Below are 17,817 nucleotides of genomic sequence, written 5' to 3'. Positions count from 1 at the left end.
TAAATGCTTGTGCGTGGGTGTTGAGAATGCAATTATTTATGGATATATTTTAAACTTACGCATATTTTTTTTGTAATTTATGTTACTATTTTTGCGTTCTTACTTTTTTTTACTCCTATTTTTTATTTTTCTACTTCTATGCTTGTCACACATCACCATATTTTTATCTGATAACTTGGTAAGTATGATGAGGAAATAAAAAAATGCATTCGAACTCTATGAAACTAAAAACTAAGACTTTATAAAATTATGTTTAGCAATTTATGCAAAATAATGTTATTAAACCTCAGACATACCTAACACAAAGTGTAAAGTCAAGAAAAATAACACAAGAAAATTCAAGCCTGTACTGATTGCAATACGGTTCAAAATCAATTGTCAATTAAAACAACGGGCATTTTTACGATCGCACTGTCCGATTAGAATCAACTCTACGACACCCAACATTTGAAATCCTTGCAAAGGTCACACCGTGGCAGATGCGTTTGCCAACGCGCTTGACCGCAGGAATGCTGCTTTCGACGAAGGTTGCATAAAGCTTCTCGATTCAATCTCAATATTGTCGGACGCTTAGTAGAAACTTCAACGCGCTCGCGCACGCGCGTTTCGGTCGCGCGAATTTTTTGCCAAAGATTTCTAACTTTTTTGGCGCTTTTTTCTCGCGCGTCTCGAGTGCCTAATGAGGTTGACACAGTGTATTTGACGGAAAAAGGTGTGGTTCAAGAGGTTTTACTATCACTTATGTAATGTTGCGTTAGATGACCGATAATAGATCGGAAGACGATTTAGCGACTTGTTTTTGTCTACTTTCGTTTAACTGTTAACTTTATTCTTGTGTTTACGTGAAGATAAATGTATAATTTATTATAATATTGAATTCATTTGTCCACTCTCTCGTGACCTTGGCAGCGAGTTGAATACTTACTTGTGGCTTGTATTGAAACTAGTTATACTTTCTTGGAGTTTTATTATTTTAAATAAGTTTCAGTGTGTTCCAGGCTGCTTCGTAAATAGTTATCTGGTTTAGCATTTGCTTACTAACTATTCTAGTTTCTCTCTCAACTAAATATTATTTCCATGAATATATGTAGCTACATATTTACCAACACCAATTATGTATATAGTACCTATTAAAGTTTTGAAAGACAATGTCAATTATTCCTATTACAAGCGCAAAAAAACTTTCACTTGAAGTTTTTCGCACGCATTATATTTTAACTTATTGTGTAAATGTTCATTAATTCTCAGCAGGACGTCATCTAATGTGTGCATTTGTGATACATTTGTGGCGTAGGCTGAAAATAATCTATAATTACCTGACTAAACAGTTATCATCCACCCCTACTACCCCTTTAAAATAAGTTCATATTTTTCAAATGTTGTCACATACAAATGTTTAAATGTAGTCAATATAGGATTTTTTGATTTAATGCGAGTATATTATAAATACTTTGAAATAGTCGTCATATGTTTTTTTTATGTGGGTATCAGAATTTGGCCAAGTCTAGTTTTGGTCACATATCGCCGGTACCGGTTTCTGACAAGTTATGAATCGAGCTGTCATCTAATAGGATGCTAATATCAATGCTGATTTGCTAATGAGTGTATCTTTGTACGTTTAAATTTTGTTGCGTAACACAGGAAAGTCTATAGCTATAGCGACACTATTCCTAGCTTGTAGAATAGACACGTAGACCTAGTGATTTTGTAAGTACAGTCAAATTAAACTAAACATCATATTTAAATTTAACCTCATCAGAATTGCTTATTAAGTTTACAGATAATGTTCTTGACATTTTCAAACTATTTTCAGAGCGATGGCGGTGATAAATGTAATGAAATATACGCAGGCCGATACGTATCTATTTGTTTTGAAAATATCACAAAATTTCCGAGGCATAGCTTGCCTTAAGAAATTTTCAACTGCCCATTTAAATACAAACAGATATTAGGGGGGATGAGAAATGGCGTCAACTTTTAAAGTCAGTTTTAAGGTCCGGGCAAGGGGCGGGCTCTGTCGTTGACAGAAATTGATGGCTGTCACCATCCCTGTCATCGACATTTATTAAGATCATGGGGCTTTTGTTTATGAAATCGATTTTGCTTACCTACTTATTTAGCAGCGAAGTTTATTTAAACTGCTAACTTGACAATCTATTACTTATTACAGTTATTAACTTATTAGTTCATTCAATTAACCATCGTGATCTTAAAGTGGCCTTCGGAGTTAATGCTAGGTGAAGCTAGGCAGTCATAGTCGTGACTAAATAACCTTATTAACACTTACCCCAGGTCAGTGGCTGACGGCTAAGACTTGAAACTTGTGGACAATTTGTGAAGAGAACGTTACAATTTTAGGTAGACTCCGTCATTGACCGAAGCGAAGCGAAGGTCTACGTTTTGACTCGGGCATTTTGCTTTCGTATGTCCGGATGTTCTCCTCTACAGGTCGCAATTCTTAACCGATTCTCATGAAATTTTGTGACCAGATTCTATGACTAAATAAAATTTTTTTGTCAATCCGGTTTTTGGAAATTTTAAAAAATGGCGGAGTCGTGATACCTGTCGCCTAAACAAATAGTCGTATCGATATCATAAGAGTTTTTTCTTTTTGATATATGTTTATAGATTAAATGGCCAAAAATTCAGAAAATTTGTATGGCTGGTTTCTGCGGTATTTAGATATTTAGTTTTTACTTGAGAATGAGTAGCTAAATTTCGTCAGCTTTAGTAAGAACTATCATGGCGCATTTTGCAAACGTTCGCTTTTTTGTTTGCATAGGGAGGTCCCTGGTTCCATCCCCAGTAATTGTATGCTGCTACATAACTTTTTGTATTTTTTTATACTTAAATTTCGTATCAATTGTTGTTTTTAATTTTATTTTTTTATTTTGAAAAAATGAAAAAAATCGTATTTTTTATTTATCAAGCGCGGGCTAAGCGCATTCGTTTATTTTTTGCAAGAGATGATGGCTTTTTGCGCTTTAAAGAAAATTTGATTCTTGAATATACGGCGCCATACCTTTGGCCTATGCTCGTCTAGATGGCGACACCATTTTATATTTAACAATTTTTACTCATATCAGTAAAAGAACATGGGTCAAAATCATATGGCGTTCTAAAAAGAAAAAAAATCATTTATCCATACATATATACATTTATTGATATTTTTTTTCATTTTCATTTTAATCCTGTATCGAAAGATGGCAGTAAATTTACTGTGACTACAAAATTTAGTATGACAATAACCCTCTACTACATATAGGGACCATGCGCGTTGGAGGGTCTGCCATCTTGTGGCCTGAATCGGAAACATGTACATTGCCAAAACAAGTTCTACCATCTACCGTTCTTGTAGTACGTTTCCTTATGCATAGTAGGTTCTGTCATCTTGTGGGCTACATCGGAAGCATGAACGTCACATTTACGCCTCACGCCAAAAATCTGACGGCTCCTATGCTACCCCCTATAGTTCACGCGCGCCCACTATAGGGACCGTGCGCGTTGGAGGGCCTGCCATCTTGTGGCCTGAATCGGAAACATATGTGCACATGTACATTGCCAAAGCAAGTGCTACCATCTACCGTTCTCGTAAGTACGTTTCCTTGTGCATAGTAGGTTCTGCCATCTCGCGGGCTACATCGGAATCATAAACTACTCATCTACGCTTCGCGCCAAAGATCTGACGGCTCCTGTGCTGCCCCCTATAGTTCATGCACGTTCCCTATACACTTTATTCTCTTTAGATTAGATATTTAAATTCATACTCGAGAATAAGTAACCAAATTTCGTCAGCTCATCTAAATGCTATCATAGCGCAGTTGGAAAGACGCTTACAAGCAAGGATATGGGATAGGTACCCGGTTCGATCCCCAGTAAATGCAATTTTTTTTATTTATTTTTGCACTTAAACATCGTATTGCTGATTGATCAAGCGAGCGCGAAGCGCGAGGTAAGCGTATTCGTTTGAGTTTTTGTTTGAACATTTTTTTAGCGGTTTTAGTTCAAGGGCATGGCTGTTCCAGGAGTCAATTTCCACTTACGTTTATAGCATGGGCGGTCACCATCCATAAATCGCAGGGGTTAACATTGCCTAGGGTAGTGGTCGACCTTGGGCTCAGGGAACTAGCTGTAGGTTGCTCGTACGTTGCGCTTTCCCGGGCTCAAAGTCTAACTAACAATAATGTTAGTTAGACTTTGAGCCTTTTAATTTGGATCGCCTCGCTAAAATGGCCCATAATTTCCGGAAATCATTTTTTCTTCGAGGCAATTACTCCGTTCTCATTTTTTCCCAGTGGAATTTCTTCGCTTTATTTAATTTTTCGTGTACATTTTTTCATAAACTAAATTTTCCTTTTCTCAATTAATTCCCTTTTATTTTGAATCCTAGTAGTTAAAATAACCAGTAGGTTTTTTTTTTCACTAACTAAATATTCTCTATCTCCATATTTTCTCTTTTTTTTAATGCTAGTGGTAAAAATAACCAGGTTTTTTTCAAATAGGTAGGTTAGGGTTATTTTTTTTGATGACCCTAAAAACGTAACTGCTCCCAGAGATAGGTAGGTTAGGGTTATTTTTTTTTGATGACCCTAAAAACGAAACTGCTCCCAGAGATAGGTAGGTTAGGGTTATTTTTTTTTGATGACCCTAAAAACGAATCTGCTCCCAGAGGTAGGTTAGAGTTATTGGCTGACAGCGTTTGGTTTTTTAGATTATGCTTTAATTTTAGTGTTTTTGATATTTGTTGTATGTGAAATACCTACAAGTAACAAATATAATTACTACACTATTAACATACAGTAACAAGAAAATATTATCCTAGATATTTAAAAGAACGAAAACTATACGGAAAAGATTTATTTAAAAATATTAAAAATAGGCGATTGCGGAAGAAAACCATTGGGAAAATATGGGAACGGAGTAATTGCTACCGAGAATGAATGATTTCGGGAAATTATGGGCAACGCAAAATATGAGAACGGAGTAGGTAATTGCCTCGAAGAAAAAATGATTTTCGGAAATTATGGGCCACACTCGCGCACGAAGCTTCTTAGTTGCAGTTTACAGGTTAATTCAAAGGTAATGTTGGTTTCCTAACATAAGTAGAGTTAGACCAAGAAAAGTCTGCAGAGATTTTGACACTGGCACAAATAACATTGGCACTGCGTGTGCTGTCAAAATCTCTGCAGACTTTTCTTGGTCTAACTCTATCCACTTTTCTATACAATTAGTATGGCGACGTGTATACTTAAGGGGCATCGACCGTACACTGACATCGGGATGATATTTTTATCATGTTATTTAGTAGTCATCGTGCGTCTCGCTTGCGCCAATACATGTACGGACAAGAACGAGTGAAGTGCACGATAACTAAATGACATCAGTTAGATGTCTTTCTGATATCAGTGTAAGTTTGAATTGGCCTGTTAGCCAAAAATTGTTTCGTATGTCCATATATGTTCTACTCTACAGGTCACATATCTAAACCAATTCCCGAATTTTGTAAGCAATTGATAGTTAAGTTTTTATGGTCAAATTAGATTCTCTAAATTCTTCAAAACAACGGAACCATACATTTATTCAGTTTTAAACTCTGCTCGCGAGGTCTACAGCTCACAGAGCCACTAGTATTATAAACTTCATAAAGCCAGCAAGAGATTTCTACTAGAGCTTGGCCTTTCCTTGAGATCGATTATCTTTTAAAATTTTGATATGGTTTCATCTTATTTTGATATGACCTTGATTGCTGCCATGCTGATTGGTGCTGACAAAATGCAGTCAGGAGAATAGGAGTAGGAGGATAGCGCATTTCGCTCGCACTTATTGGTGCGCGTGATATAACGAAATGTATTAAACAGGCGTATTCGAATTTTAGTTATCCGATCTTTTTCCGATATGATATGATGTCAAAAGTGACATTTCTTAAACCAAAAACGTCATTTTTACACTGACAGATCAGTGTCATATCGGAAACAGATCGAATAACTAAAACTCAAGTTGGCCTGTAAGGCATGGGAATAGAATAGTATGCATTTCCGCGGCGAGAAGTGCAATTTCCTGCGCCACGGAGCCGGACGTCTCGCCGGGAAGTACTAATTAATTGCTCAACTAAATACTTTCCTGGAGACCTTGAAATGTTGCGATAATCCTCTGGAATTTGTCGTTTGCAACGTTGATGAATGCAATTACATCGATGTGCGTCAATTTAACTTTGTTGGAACTTGCTAATACTTATTTTTCCCTGTTGTATTTTCATTAGGTTTATTTGTTAATATTAACTGATTAGTTAACAATATTTGAATCAAATCTATTTAACGATTTGATTAAAATTTTGTTAGCTAACTGTAAGTACTGGAGGCGGAGTTGAATTTTTTTTTATCCTTACATTATTTCGGACTTGGAACAGACCTGATAATGCAGTCAGTGGGTATACAGTATATTTAATTTTTTTAATCAAAGATAAGTATTACAAATTAAAACATTACACCAAAATTACATTAATTATAAAATACATCACATAATTACATTACATTTACACAAGTTACATAACACAAAAAAAAACACAAGTCAAAAACAAAGCAGTACTGACTGACTGACTACTGAGTCAGTCAAATATCCCACCCCGCGTCATCCCCGGCGCAAAGGTGCCCAATACAGTATATAATAACTTAATAAGTTAATAACCGCAACACCGTATCGAAAAAATGCATCAAGATTAGGCTTGTTACAAATGTCTTGGGACAAAATTATTATACATAAATGTTCGAAGAAAAGTATCTATAAGCGGCAATAATAACCGGAAACCTATTTCGATTGTGTGTCTTATCATTATTTCGATTTATACAAATAATTATTTAAATAAAGTTTGCATGCACATTATTAGATTAGAATAACTGAATAACCTTGAAATAGCATTTTAAGGGGCTCACTGATTAACAGTCCGCCGGACGGTATCGGCCTGTCAGTTACAACAAAATTTTGACAGGTCCGAACAACTGACAGGCCGATACCGTCCGGCGGACTGTTAATCAGTGGGCCCCTTTAGTAATACATTTCTTATGTGCAGTCAGCACTCAAATTTATTACATTAATCTGGCATTCTTGAAATCATAATGTAAGGTTGAAAAGGTCACGTTTGATAAATTGGTAAAAATTTAAAAACAGCTCAACTTGATCAGTAGCAAAAATTACTTGTATTAAAATTGTACATATTGCGATTCTGTTGACAATGATACCGGTTTTGCAACGGTATGTCTCCATTACAAAGTTAATTAAAATATCATTGCCAAAAAGTGGAATTATTATTTAATTACTATTACTTGATTTACATAATTACCTCTAGCAATGTACACACAGGAGAGTGGGTATAGCAATTATTAAACCTAACCTAACCAAACATTTTATTTACGTCTAACGCCGGTTACACACAGCGATTATGTGTTGCTATCTACAATAAATATGATACTCACGATCTTCGATCATTTGTTTCTTCAATTTGCTCTCTAACACTCGAATATGGTATACTCGATTAAGTTCACCTTTTGTGTAGTGTATTTCCTTATGTGCAATAAAGATTAAATTAAATAAATAAATATGCAAGAGCGATACTAGAATCAGAAATATGTGCGTACATTGTGCGATTATATAGCCCTACATCGCGACTAAAACTTGCAAGCGCGCGCAGAACTTAAGTGTGATTCGGAAGGGTCCTGGATTCTGGGTTACCTATTCCCAGAGATGTGGAGGAAAGGTATTGCTCTACTGTATCTACTGCCCCAGAGGTATAGAGATCAACGGCTCGATTCGGAAAATGAATTAGATTTCTACTAGACTTCAACAAGTTACCATACGGATAATATAAAGATATTTGTAAGATAGATATGTCAAATTTGACGTTTCCGCGATTCTGGAGCTCCTCTTGAACGATTTCGACAAGTTATGACTTAGATATCCAAGTCACATCTAGCCGATATCTAATGTAGATCTAGTTGATCTCTAAATCGTCTCAAGATCTTGTGATTATCTCGAAATCCGAATAGGCCTGCAAGTCAGATAAAAAAAGAAAACATTGTAAGCGCGCTGTATAAAGTCCTCATAATGTATGTAAACAGCCTAATAAGACGCTACGTAAATGCGAACATACATTTCGTACTTTCATTTAACTATCGCACTTAATCATTTCATAACCGTACACGTTTTGTTTTGATCATTGTTCGATGACACTAATTACGCATTGCGCATGAGTGGGATGATTTGTTTTGCAACATAAGTGCATGTTGATATTATGATCAGACAAATAAGGCTTGTTTGAACGAGGCTTAATCGATTAATAACGTTACAAACTAAATTGTAACTTAACTTTTACTTCAATAAATTTAGCAAGATTAGTATCATATTTTTAAAATAGAGGTACATAAAACAGCATGCCAATTTAGTTGACATTATTAATGAACGCCTAGTTTCATCATCATCATCACCTAGTTTATGAAACAAAAACTATCCGTAACCGCCTGCAATCCGTTTTATAGATTTACCTACAGGGCACCGGCCCAGAACTTTCGTTGGACAAAACTGTCCTTACCTTTATGCTTAGGTATACGATTTGTATAACAGTTTGGTATCAATTCATGTACCTAAGGCAGCCAGCATCTTCTGGACCTAGCCGCAGGGGCCTTTTTTAGATTTAGTTTAGTGTGTGGTTTTATTTTTGAATAGATTATTTAGATTAATTGTAATTTAAAGTTTTTATTATTTCTTGTTTTTGACATGTTTTTGTACCTGATATATAAATAAACAGTTATATATTCAGAAACAATAAAAAATAACAAGTATAAGGCATGTCTATAATATAGGCATAAAAATAGAATTAATGTCAGAGTTCATTGACGAGCGAGATAAGTGGTTTTAAAACTCTGATATCCTTGAAGGATGTAAATTGATTAGATTACATGCCTAATGACAAAAACAAATGATGATCTTACGGTATTCGTTACCAGTCAATATTCTTCTCCGCTGTTGAGAAAAACATCGCGACAGTTCATGAGACTATTCGTGTTCTAATTACCATTGGATAAAGGTGCTCTCACATTTTAAGCTGGTACAATCTCATCTTTGACTATAATTTATACTCCGATGCTTATCAAGTTGCACTATCATTGATAATTGCACTTGTTGTAACGAAGAGGCGTGCCTTCACAAGTTCACATGTTTGTATACTTACATTTTAAAATTCTCCCACGAAGATAGAAGGAGCATTTCATCAAATAAGAATGTCGGTTACGAACACTCATTTAGATTTTTCGGGTAATACTACTAGGAAGCCAAGTTTTGGTTTGACTCTATAATTTTTCTTACACATTATAGATAGATAGGTAGATAGAATAGATAGCATACTTTTTATTGCACACCTCTGTAGGTGTATACAGCTTGAGAAGAAACAATCATACACAACATAAGAATGTTATTTTATCTCTCGACCAAAAATCGGCTTTCTAGTATTTTTAGCCGTATTAAAAGAGCATTATTTAATAAGCAAGTCTTATCAACCCTTACTGATATAATACAAAATGGTATCGTCCTGGGTCGTCCCATTCGTTTTTCGTCAAGTTCTTAAATTAGTCCTATTCTGCTGTCGTCACTCACTCTACATTCGTCACAATTGTCGGCGGCTTTCAATGTAGAATGAGTGACGAAAGCAGAATAGGACTAATTTAAGAACTTGACGAAAAACGAATGGGACGACCCAAGACGATACCTACAAAATATACATTTGTCACCACTAGCGACATTACAGAAACTAAATCACAGCTACATATATAAACCTATCGTAATTAATGATCATCCACACGTCGCCTCATTAGGAAACCAGACGCAACCTGCCATTCAAGTTTTAGACGTTACCGATGCGAATTGAAGTCAGTTAACGCGCAAGCCTACCTATCACTGCACCTAGGACTTAACTAGTGGATAACAAACCTAACTGTGGATACAAAGTGTAAAAAATGTGCCAAAGACAATTTCTGTGTTGTACGATTCTTGTGCTGATGAGCTGGATAGCGGACACGAAAACGGCGAATTATCAGGCGTCGCTAGGGCTTGGGAGCAAGTCAGGTAAATATTTTAATTAAGTTTGTGGGCATGTGTGACACGGTGTATAATGATTGTAAGATACTGAAGTCTAAAACTGGATGTGTGATGGTATTTGATGGTGATGAGTAATTATGGAATTAACTCAGTTAAATAAATGTTGACATGCAATAGGTAGGTGCTTAATTTAAACTGTGTAGACATTAACGTTTAAAAAATAAAACGAGGAAGTAAATAATAAATTGCGTAAAAAGAGAGACATGTTATCACACCGTCTCGCCATATGTATATACCTTCAATACCTACATCAGGATTACGTTCAGTGAAACCGGTACAAATTTAAAATTTGTTCTTGTTATTTTTAATTTGTTGTTGTTTGTTGTTGTTGTATAGTTTTGATCTTGTTATGATACGACTTTGACACGGCTCGCCAGCTGTTAATTTAAATTTTTATAGTATCTTCATTATCTCACCTTCTTCTGAGACTTCTGATATTTTCGACATCTCTCTCCTAGTAGATACTAATCTTTCGCTGTTTATCCAGTCTAGCATATAATATTATAACAGCATGTCAATCAAGTGTCAGCTACCGTAATTTTATTAAGCACTTGTTGACGAAGCCTGTAGAGGTTTTATTATCTGTCCATGTTTCTTAAAATCTTGTCTGTGTACCTATGATAAGAATCCTGATCGAATTTTTGTTCGTCTTTTTGCATTTTGTTTGGGAACTATTTTCTGCTGTATACAGCACAACCCAGCCTACGATTTTTACCACCATACACATATTTATTAATAAAAGGTTAGAATTTTTTTGTGTATATAGCTTTCTTCTTTTAACCCTTTACCAGGCTAAGGGATATATAAGTATTGCCCACATACGGCATTTCAAACATGTGTTCTATTTTCGATGAGTAAGACTGACATTCGATTGTTATTATTTTTTGAAATGTCAGCCTGGTAAAGTGTTAAGGGAAATGCTTTCGAGTTGAGGTAGAGGTAGGCCAATGCGAGTAAGTCAAATGATTCAATTTATACTGACCTTACATTATCTAAGCATATAATATCTAAACCATAATAAAGTATTAATAATTACTAGTTTGGATACTTTGAACACAAAGTTAGATACCAAATTTTGGCTTATATTTCTAAAACCGACACCAATATATCGTCACGTAAATGTTGTTAAAGTATGAAGTAGGTACTTCTGGCTTTATAGATAAAAGCTATTTTGAAAATTGTCCTTTACGAATAATTAAACTGTAAATGGCTTAACAATGAATGTCCTTGACAACCTCTGAGATGTGATTAGTAATCACCTCTGCTGACTCTCAAAAATTGCGATTTCTATGTTAATAAATATTAATTAATTAAAGCGGTTAAATAAAAATACCTTCTGTATTTATTTTTATTAAAACATAGTAATTAGCTTAATCGATTGACCTTATTTTGACACATGCAGCGTATAGTAACAAAATATCACTGTATTCCTTTTGATACAACAAACAATAAATATTTGCCAGACAACAATAGAATACGTGAACTTATCAGTCATATCACATTTCAAAAACAGCCGTGTGTTATGAGTATTTTGGATATGGGGTAGTACATTGTGCAACATGGGGCGTAAGTTAAATATTGCAAACGAGAGTAAGTTAAATCGCGACGGCTTTCCGGAGCGATTGATAGACTCGAGTTTGCAATATTATTACGCCCCGAGTTACACACAATGTTTTTCATCACACTTGCGATACAAAAACGAAGTATAAAGACAAAAAACTGTTAATTATGGCACTAGAAACTTCATAACTCCCTAGGGAAAACGCTTTTTCTATAACTCCCGCTAAACCTGCGTGCAATTCCACATTTACTGAGCGAGTGTGATGAAAAGTTATTCGTTCACTACTTACGAGTATATACGTGCGTACATTACGCCCTTAGACTTAAAAGCGTCAAGTATCTAATTACAAACTGCATTATTACAACATAAGTCACAGCCAGTCTAAAATAGGCAGAGCTATAAAGGCTAGCACATAATGTACAAAAAGTAGTTTGGTAACCATTGAATGATGTGTTACATTGGTTTAACCTTTACAATAATCCCTAGTTTCGTCATGTGTGATTGAGTCAGCTAAGGCGCGTATGTGACAGGTGATATTATTGTAATTTGATACGAGGCGTATTCAGGTTTTAATGTATGATAACAATTAATAATTAAAAACTGGTCGGTCCATCCTTCTCGCACTAATATGTGAGTGCGAGTGGGACGCGCAGAACATAGTATTACAAGGTTTATTATTGTATTTATAAATGACGAATATCTCTCCAGATGAAGGCGAGCGTTCATTGTAGGTTTAAATGTTGAGTTTTATATAAATAATCCGTTACCATTTGAGAAAATTCACTTAAAAATTTGAAAATCGATCACAAGGGTTGGCACTGCGCGTTAAATTTAAAAAAGTACCCTATTAATTTGCCCTAAGTTTTAAGGGGCTACCACACGCCAATGACCTTCGATCTGAATCCCTTAGTTTTATAATGTTTTTTGTAGCTTATTATATTAACAGCAACGGCTTTAAGCAATATAGTATCCCATATTTACTTCAAAGTTCATTGTCTTCGAGATATTTGGCAACAAAGTTGAACAATTTTAGGCTATTAAACTGGTTTTGTGGCCATAACTTTTATTTTAATTAGTTTAAAATTAAAACCCTGGACTCGTTTTTCGAGACGTCGAGACGGCAAACTAGATACGAGAAAAGTGTTTATTTTGACAATGTTTAAAAAAATCTTAAAAAAATATGTATTCATTTCTTTCAAAATCCGGTAGACAAAACCGAAGGTAAAAAAAGATTGAAAAACCGATAACCGTTTGTCTTATAATTCTATCTGTAGTGCAAAAAAAAGGAGATACGATTCAAAACATGTCAAAAATCGATGAAAACCTCGGGTAGCCCCTTAACTACGCCTTCGATTACCAAATTACTTTTTCTAGAATTAATAAACTTTTACTAAAACTATATTAATTAAAGTTTAAGATTGCATAACGTTGTATATAAAAATAATGCAGTGCCATGTCAATTAATGGATGAAACAAACCTTACTGGTAGGCCTATTGAGATTAAGCTCATTAGAACCGTCTCTATGACTTATATGACTATCTTATACAGAATACAGTAGGCAATAAAAAGTAGTCTGATTTTTTTTTACAAAAATATATACTACAATATTTTTAAAATGTCGTTATTTTTTAATACAGTACCTACACATTATTATTAAACATAATATGTTTTATATCTAACTAGACAGTATGACGACAGCCATCGATAGTTTCTGGTTCTTATCCGTTAATTATGCAAACGTAATTAAATATAGATTAAATATAATTATAACTACAAACCAGAAACACGTAACTATATGAAATACAACCAGTGATTAAAAGTTAGTTACTGGGCTAGTTTCACTGCAAAAAGATACATTGATAACAATGATAACAAAAAAATATGACCGAGTGTTTTTTGACAGCCGGAACTTTGTATATTTTTTAAGATAAGTATACAAAACGTTAAGGACGGTCAAACAGGTTTGTCAGTAGAAAAAGGCGCGATATTCAAATTTTCTATGGGGCGATAAGGTTCGCGCCTACATTTTTAAATTAGACGCTCTTTTCTACTAACAGAAATTGCTTGACAGAGATATATTTTATGATTTAATATTGCCGTCAAAGTGTTACCCTATTTTTCACATCACAGCTTGTCTCATTAGGATGATAGGATTCTGCAGAATTGCTATTTACCGCAGATTTCCTACCTATTAAGTTTTTTTTTTGTTTTAATTTGATTAGTAGTTTTATTATATTAATAACGTTTGATCTCAAAGAGCATCAACTAGTGAAGAGGGCCTGCTGATTAGGACCATAAAATCCTCCATGTGCATAAGGACCCTTTAGGCATGGAACGCCACAAATGATGACGTTTTATTAGTAGGTAAGAGTGAAGTAGGTGTTATTAAACCGGTTTCATTAACTCGATAATTGTCCTGATTAGCGAATATAATTTTTCCGTTTACCTACAGTTACCGCATAGACAATAATTTTATGACATTTAGATTCTTTGATAGGTACAATACAATACAAATAATAGGTATTTATTGCACACCTCAATACAGAAAACAATACAATATGAATACAACAACTCAAATAGAGCTTAACAACAGGCGGTCTTATCTAAAAAGCGATCTCTTCCAGGCAACCTTTAGATTCATGGTTCTAGAAATTTCAGTTGCTGTAAAATGTATTGCTAAATTCAGTGCTTGAGTAACAAAATCCTAGCGAATAGTTAAGACATATCCTGGAAACTACGGTGATTAAATACATAGCTTCAACTACTTAAAACTGTTCGTGTATGGTACTATTGCCAAATGAACCAAATATAGGCGAGCCAAACGTTCAAGGAATAATGGAAAAACTGCAACCAATAGTATTTAAGACGACAGTGCCATAAAAATAGTCCAGTACGGATATGATGGTCGTTCTTGTCTACGTGACAGCATGATAAAACGGTGTCCGTCATTTTCTATTCGGCGGTGTTAAAAAGTGACAGTTATTTTATCACGCGGAAAGTGACAGTTATTTTATCACGCATTATATATTAGCCGCTTACGAGTAAACTCCGAGCTCCGTTGGTAGTGTAGCGACCTCGTTCAAATTTTCCCTTGTATCATGCCATTTTTTGTCATTTCGCCCTATCTCTGGCCATCCTCGATGTAGTCTTTCCAACGCTTCCTTTATCTTCCTTTTAGCCTTTTGACCCTCTAACTTAGAGCATTTAATAACCGGAGTCGCCTTTAAGAGCTGACTCCTCTGCCGAAAACCTTGCACAGTTGTGCAAACTTTTGTATGGACTGACGTTTATCTGTCATGGCTATTTGTACGTTACGTACAAATCATGTACAAATATATAGCCATACATTTGACATGGCCCTTCCCCGCAAAAATCGGCAGACTGTTTTCTACAGAAAATGACAGCCAAGGCTCCAGTTACTAAATACTCAGAGCCCTCTAATGAATACAAAGCAATTTACCTACTAACTATTACGAATCTAAGTTTGCAGTTCTGCTGGCTTACTGGAATGTCCGACTCACAATTAAGTTTCTTCAATAGGAACACCGGCTGCTAGCTTGTTATCGCATACCTCCAGTTTGATTTACTAGCTACGCTCCAACGGATCCAGGCCTTCCAGACCTTGGCCCTTATTCGAAGGGTATAAGGCATATTTTTACTAGGTTTAATACGTTACTGACCTGGAAAAATAATGATGCAGTGGATCCGTGTCGAGTTTAAGGGTACAGGGAAATGTGTTTTGTTTACGTTGATACCTGAAGCGCTTATGCTGCGAGTGATGTCAAAATGATATCAAATTAAGACCAGAATCTGTAATGTTTGAAAAAAGTTTCTACTAGTTTATGAAGAAAATTTTGAAATGTCTCCATTTCATCATACAGTATTTTTTATAGCTTCAGTTTTATTGATGATTTTACAAATATAGTTATAGGTACATATAATTTAAGTAATAATATGTCGAGCATGCAATATGGCATTGTTTGTTTCGGCCACTTCGGCTTAATTGGCCTAAGTCATATAACATTGTTTAATACTTTTTTGACTTCATAAATGCGTGGTTAAAATCCAGAGTCCCACGTGGAAACTATAACAAGTATACCAGGCCAAACTTATTTGCGACCGTGAATCACCCAGATCCGTGAAATAAAGACAGAAATTTAAAAGTTTAAACTACATAACACGGAAACACGGAAATGTCATCGTTTACGAAAGTAGATCTACTCCGAAAGGTCACGCAATCAGCCCCAACATACAATTATAAAGCGGTACTGAGATTATCGTTCCATCGTTTATACTATTAACTGACATAAGCCTTATTGCCAATATATAAGGTCCACTGATGTTCAGTCAAAAGTGTTTCTGTTAGTACTGATAACACCTTTGAGTCAATGACAACTGGAAATATTTCTCTGTTGAAAAGCTGTTAATATTTCACGCCGGTATCGACGTGCAGATAACTAGTGAAGTGTAAATTTACATTTCAGTAAAAAATATATAATTATTTTTGCTAGGTAAAAAAACATACATTCTTACTAAGAACTCGACTTGAGAAAGGCGTGGACACTATCAGTAAGAATGACATGAATATTATTGTCATTCCATGGTTTCATTTCAATTTTATTAATATTTCATTTCATTCTAATTACTGTACTGTCAACTTAATTACAATGTCAATGATTTAAGGTTGATGCCAGTGGCAGTGTCTGATTTACGATTTAGCATAGGTAGTAGATACATAAATAATACATTGCGGTCATTCTTAATAAATATGTCTGCGGTCTAATTCATCTAATTGCCACGATTCATACAAAATGTATGAAAAGAGTCATGGCAATTAGACGCAACCGCAGACATATTCTCAGAGCCATTTATATTTTCGTTTTTTGACCCATTAATTGCGCATTATACCTACATCAATGTGCATAGATAGACCAATATTGACCACTACACGAAATATAAACGTGATAAACACTTACGCCCTTATTCATCAAACTATACGGGAGTGATTTCGTTAAATTATGTTATATCCTTTTCTTACAAATACATAAGTCAAATGACAGATAAGGACAAACGATTATTAGCTAATTGAGGTTTGTAGCGCGTTATGAATAAGGGGGTAAGACTGTTTAACGTACCTACTTGACAATTTTTTTCGGCTAATCCATTAACAATTCTCAGCCTAAAAATAGGTGAGCAAAATAACAAGTATCGCGTGTATGTAGCCACTAAATTGATGCGTCATTACACAACACCATTTCGTGTCAGAACAGAGAAAATAAGCAGCAAAAGCACAATGTTTTGATAACACAATTACACTGCCTACTTAGAGATACTCTTGAACTTTCTAACATTCCAAATGAGCCGAATATGGTCTAAATAGTTGGAGTAGGTAGTCATCTGCGTCAATTGGGCAACTGTTGCGTAACGTAATAACGGCCTACTGTCGTCAACGCTGGCTGACCATTTGTGTACTTTATTTCAAGGTAATAAGAACTACAATTGGTTAGTTTAGACTTAAGAGTGCTGCTGTTGATACATGTGTTGTTGTTGGGCACACAACTGAGGCTCCACCATGCTAAACGAAAATCGAAATTTCGTTATCTGCCTCTCTATCGCTCTTGCATATTCTAGCGAAGGTATCTTTGCATCATTCACATTTCTGCCAATAGCATACGTCATTTAAATATGGTCCGAATAATTCAAATTTTGATTTTCAGTGCGTAACGGAACACATTTAGGTGACATTCAGATGGCAAGTGCAGCTGCATTATGCTGCAGCCTTGACCCGGGCGCTGTCACTGTCAATTACGTAGATAAAATGGGTGACGGATTGCTATCCGAATGTCACCTTCTGAGTAGCGCAAAATTAAATACACTACATTTTATTTAAATACATATTACACAACATAAAGATAAAGACAACCCTTTTGATGCGACTATACATATACTTATATATCGTAATATGTATATTACATGGATATATATTAAGTACCTAACAACTTCATCAAACATTGACCAAGAAGTCGTGTAATTTGCATTTATATTACCAGTTTTAATAGATTAATTTACAAGTAGTAGAAACAAATTATATCGTTGCTTCTGTTTTTAGTTT

The 17,817-nt window shown here is 35.0% G+C and overlaps 1 protein-coding gene across 1 annotated transcript in view; it reads left to right on the top strand.

The window, feature by feature from the left end:
- The first annotated feature begins 564 nt into the window (after positions 1 to 564).
- LOC134795716 (C-type lectin 37Db) overlaps positions 565 to 17,817 on the top strand; it is a 49,000-nt gene continuing 31,747 nt past the window's right edge. The window contains exons 1-2 of the mRNA XM_063767665.1: positions 565 to 714; positions 9,861 to 10,110. Coding sequence (XP_063623735.1) covers positions 10,002 to 10,110 — 109 coding nt within the window. The 5' untranslated portion in view covers positions 565 to 714; positions 9,861 to 10,001. The remainder of the gene's footprint in view (positions 715 to 9,860; positions 10,111 to 17,817) is intronic.

The sequence above is a fragment of the Cydia splendana genome, chromosome 12 (genome assembly GCF_910591565.1).
Source record: "Cydia splendana chromosome 12, ilCydSple1.2, whole genome shotgun sequence".
Classification (NCBI taxonomy): Eukaryota; Metazoa; Arthropoda; class Insecta; order Lepidoptera; family Tortricidae; genus Cydia; species Cydia splendana.
This window is presented reverse-complemented; position numbering and strand designations above follow the sequence as displayed.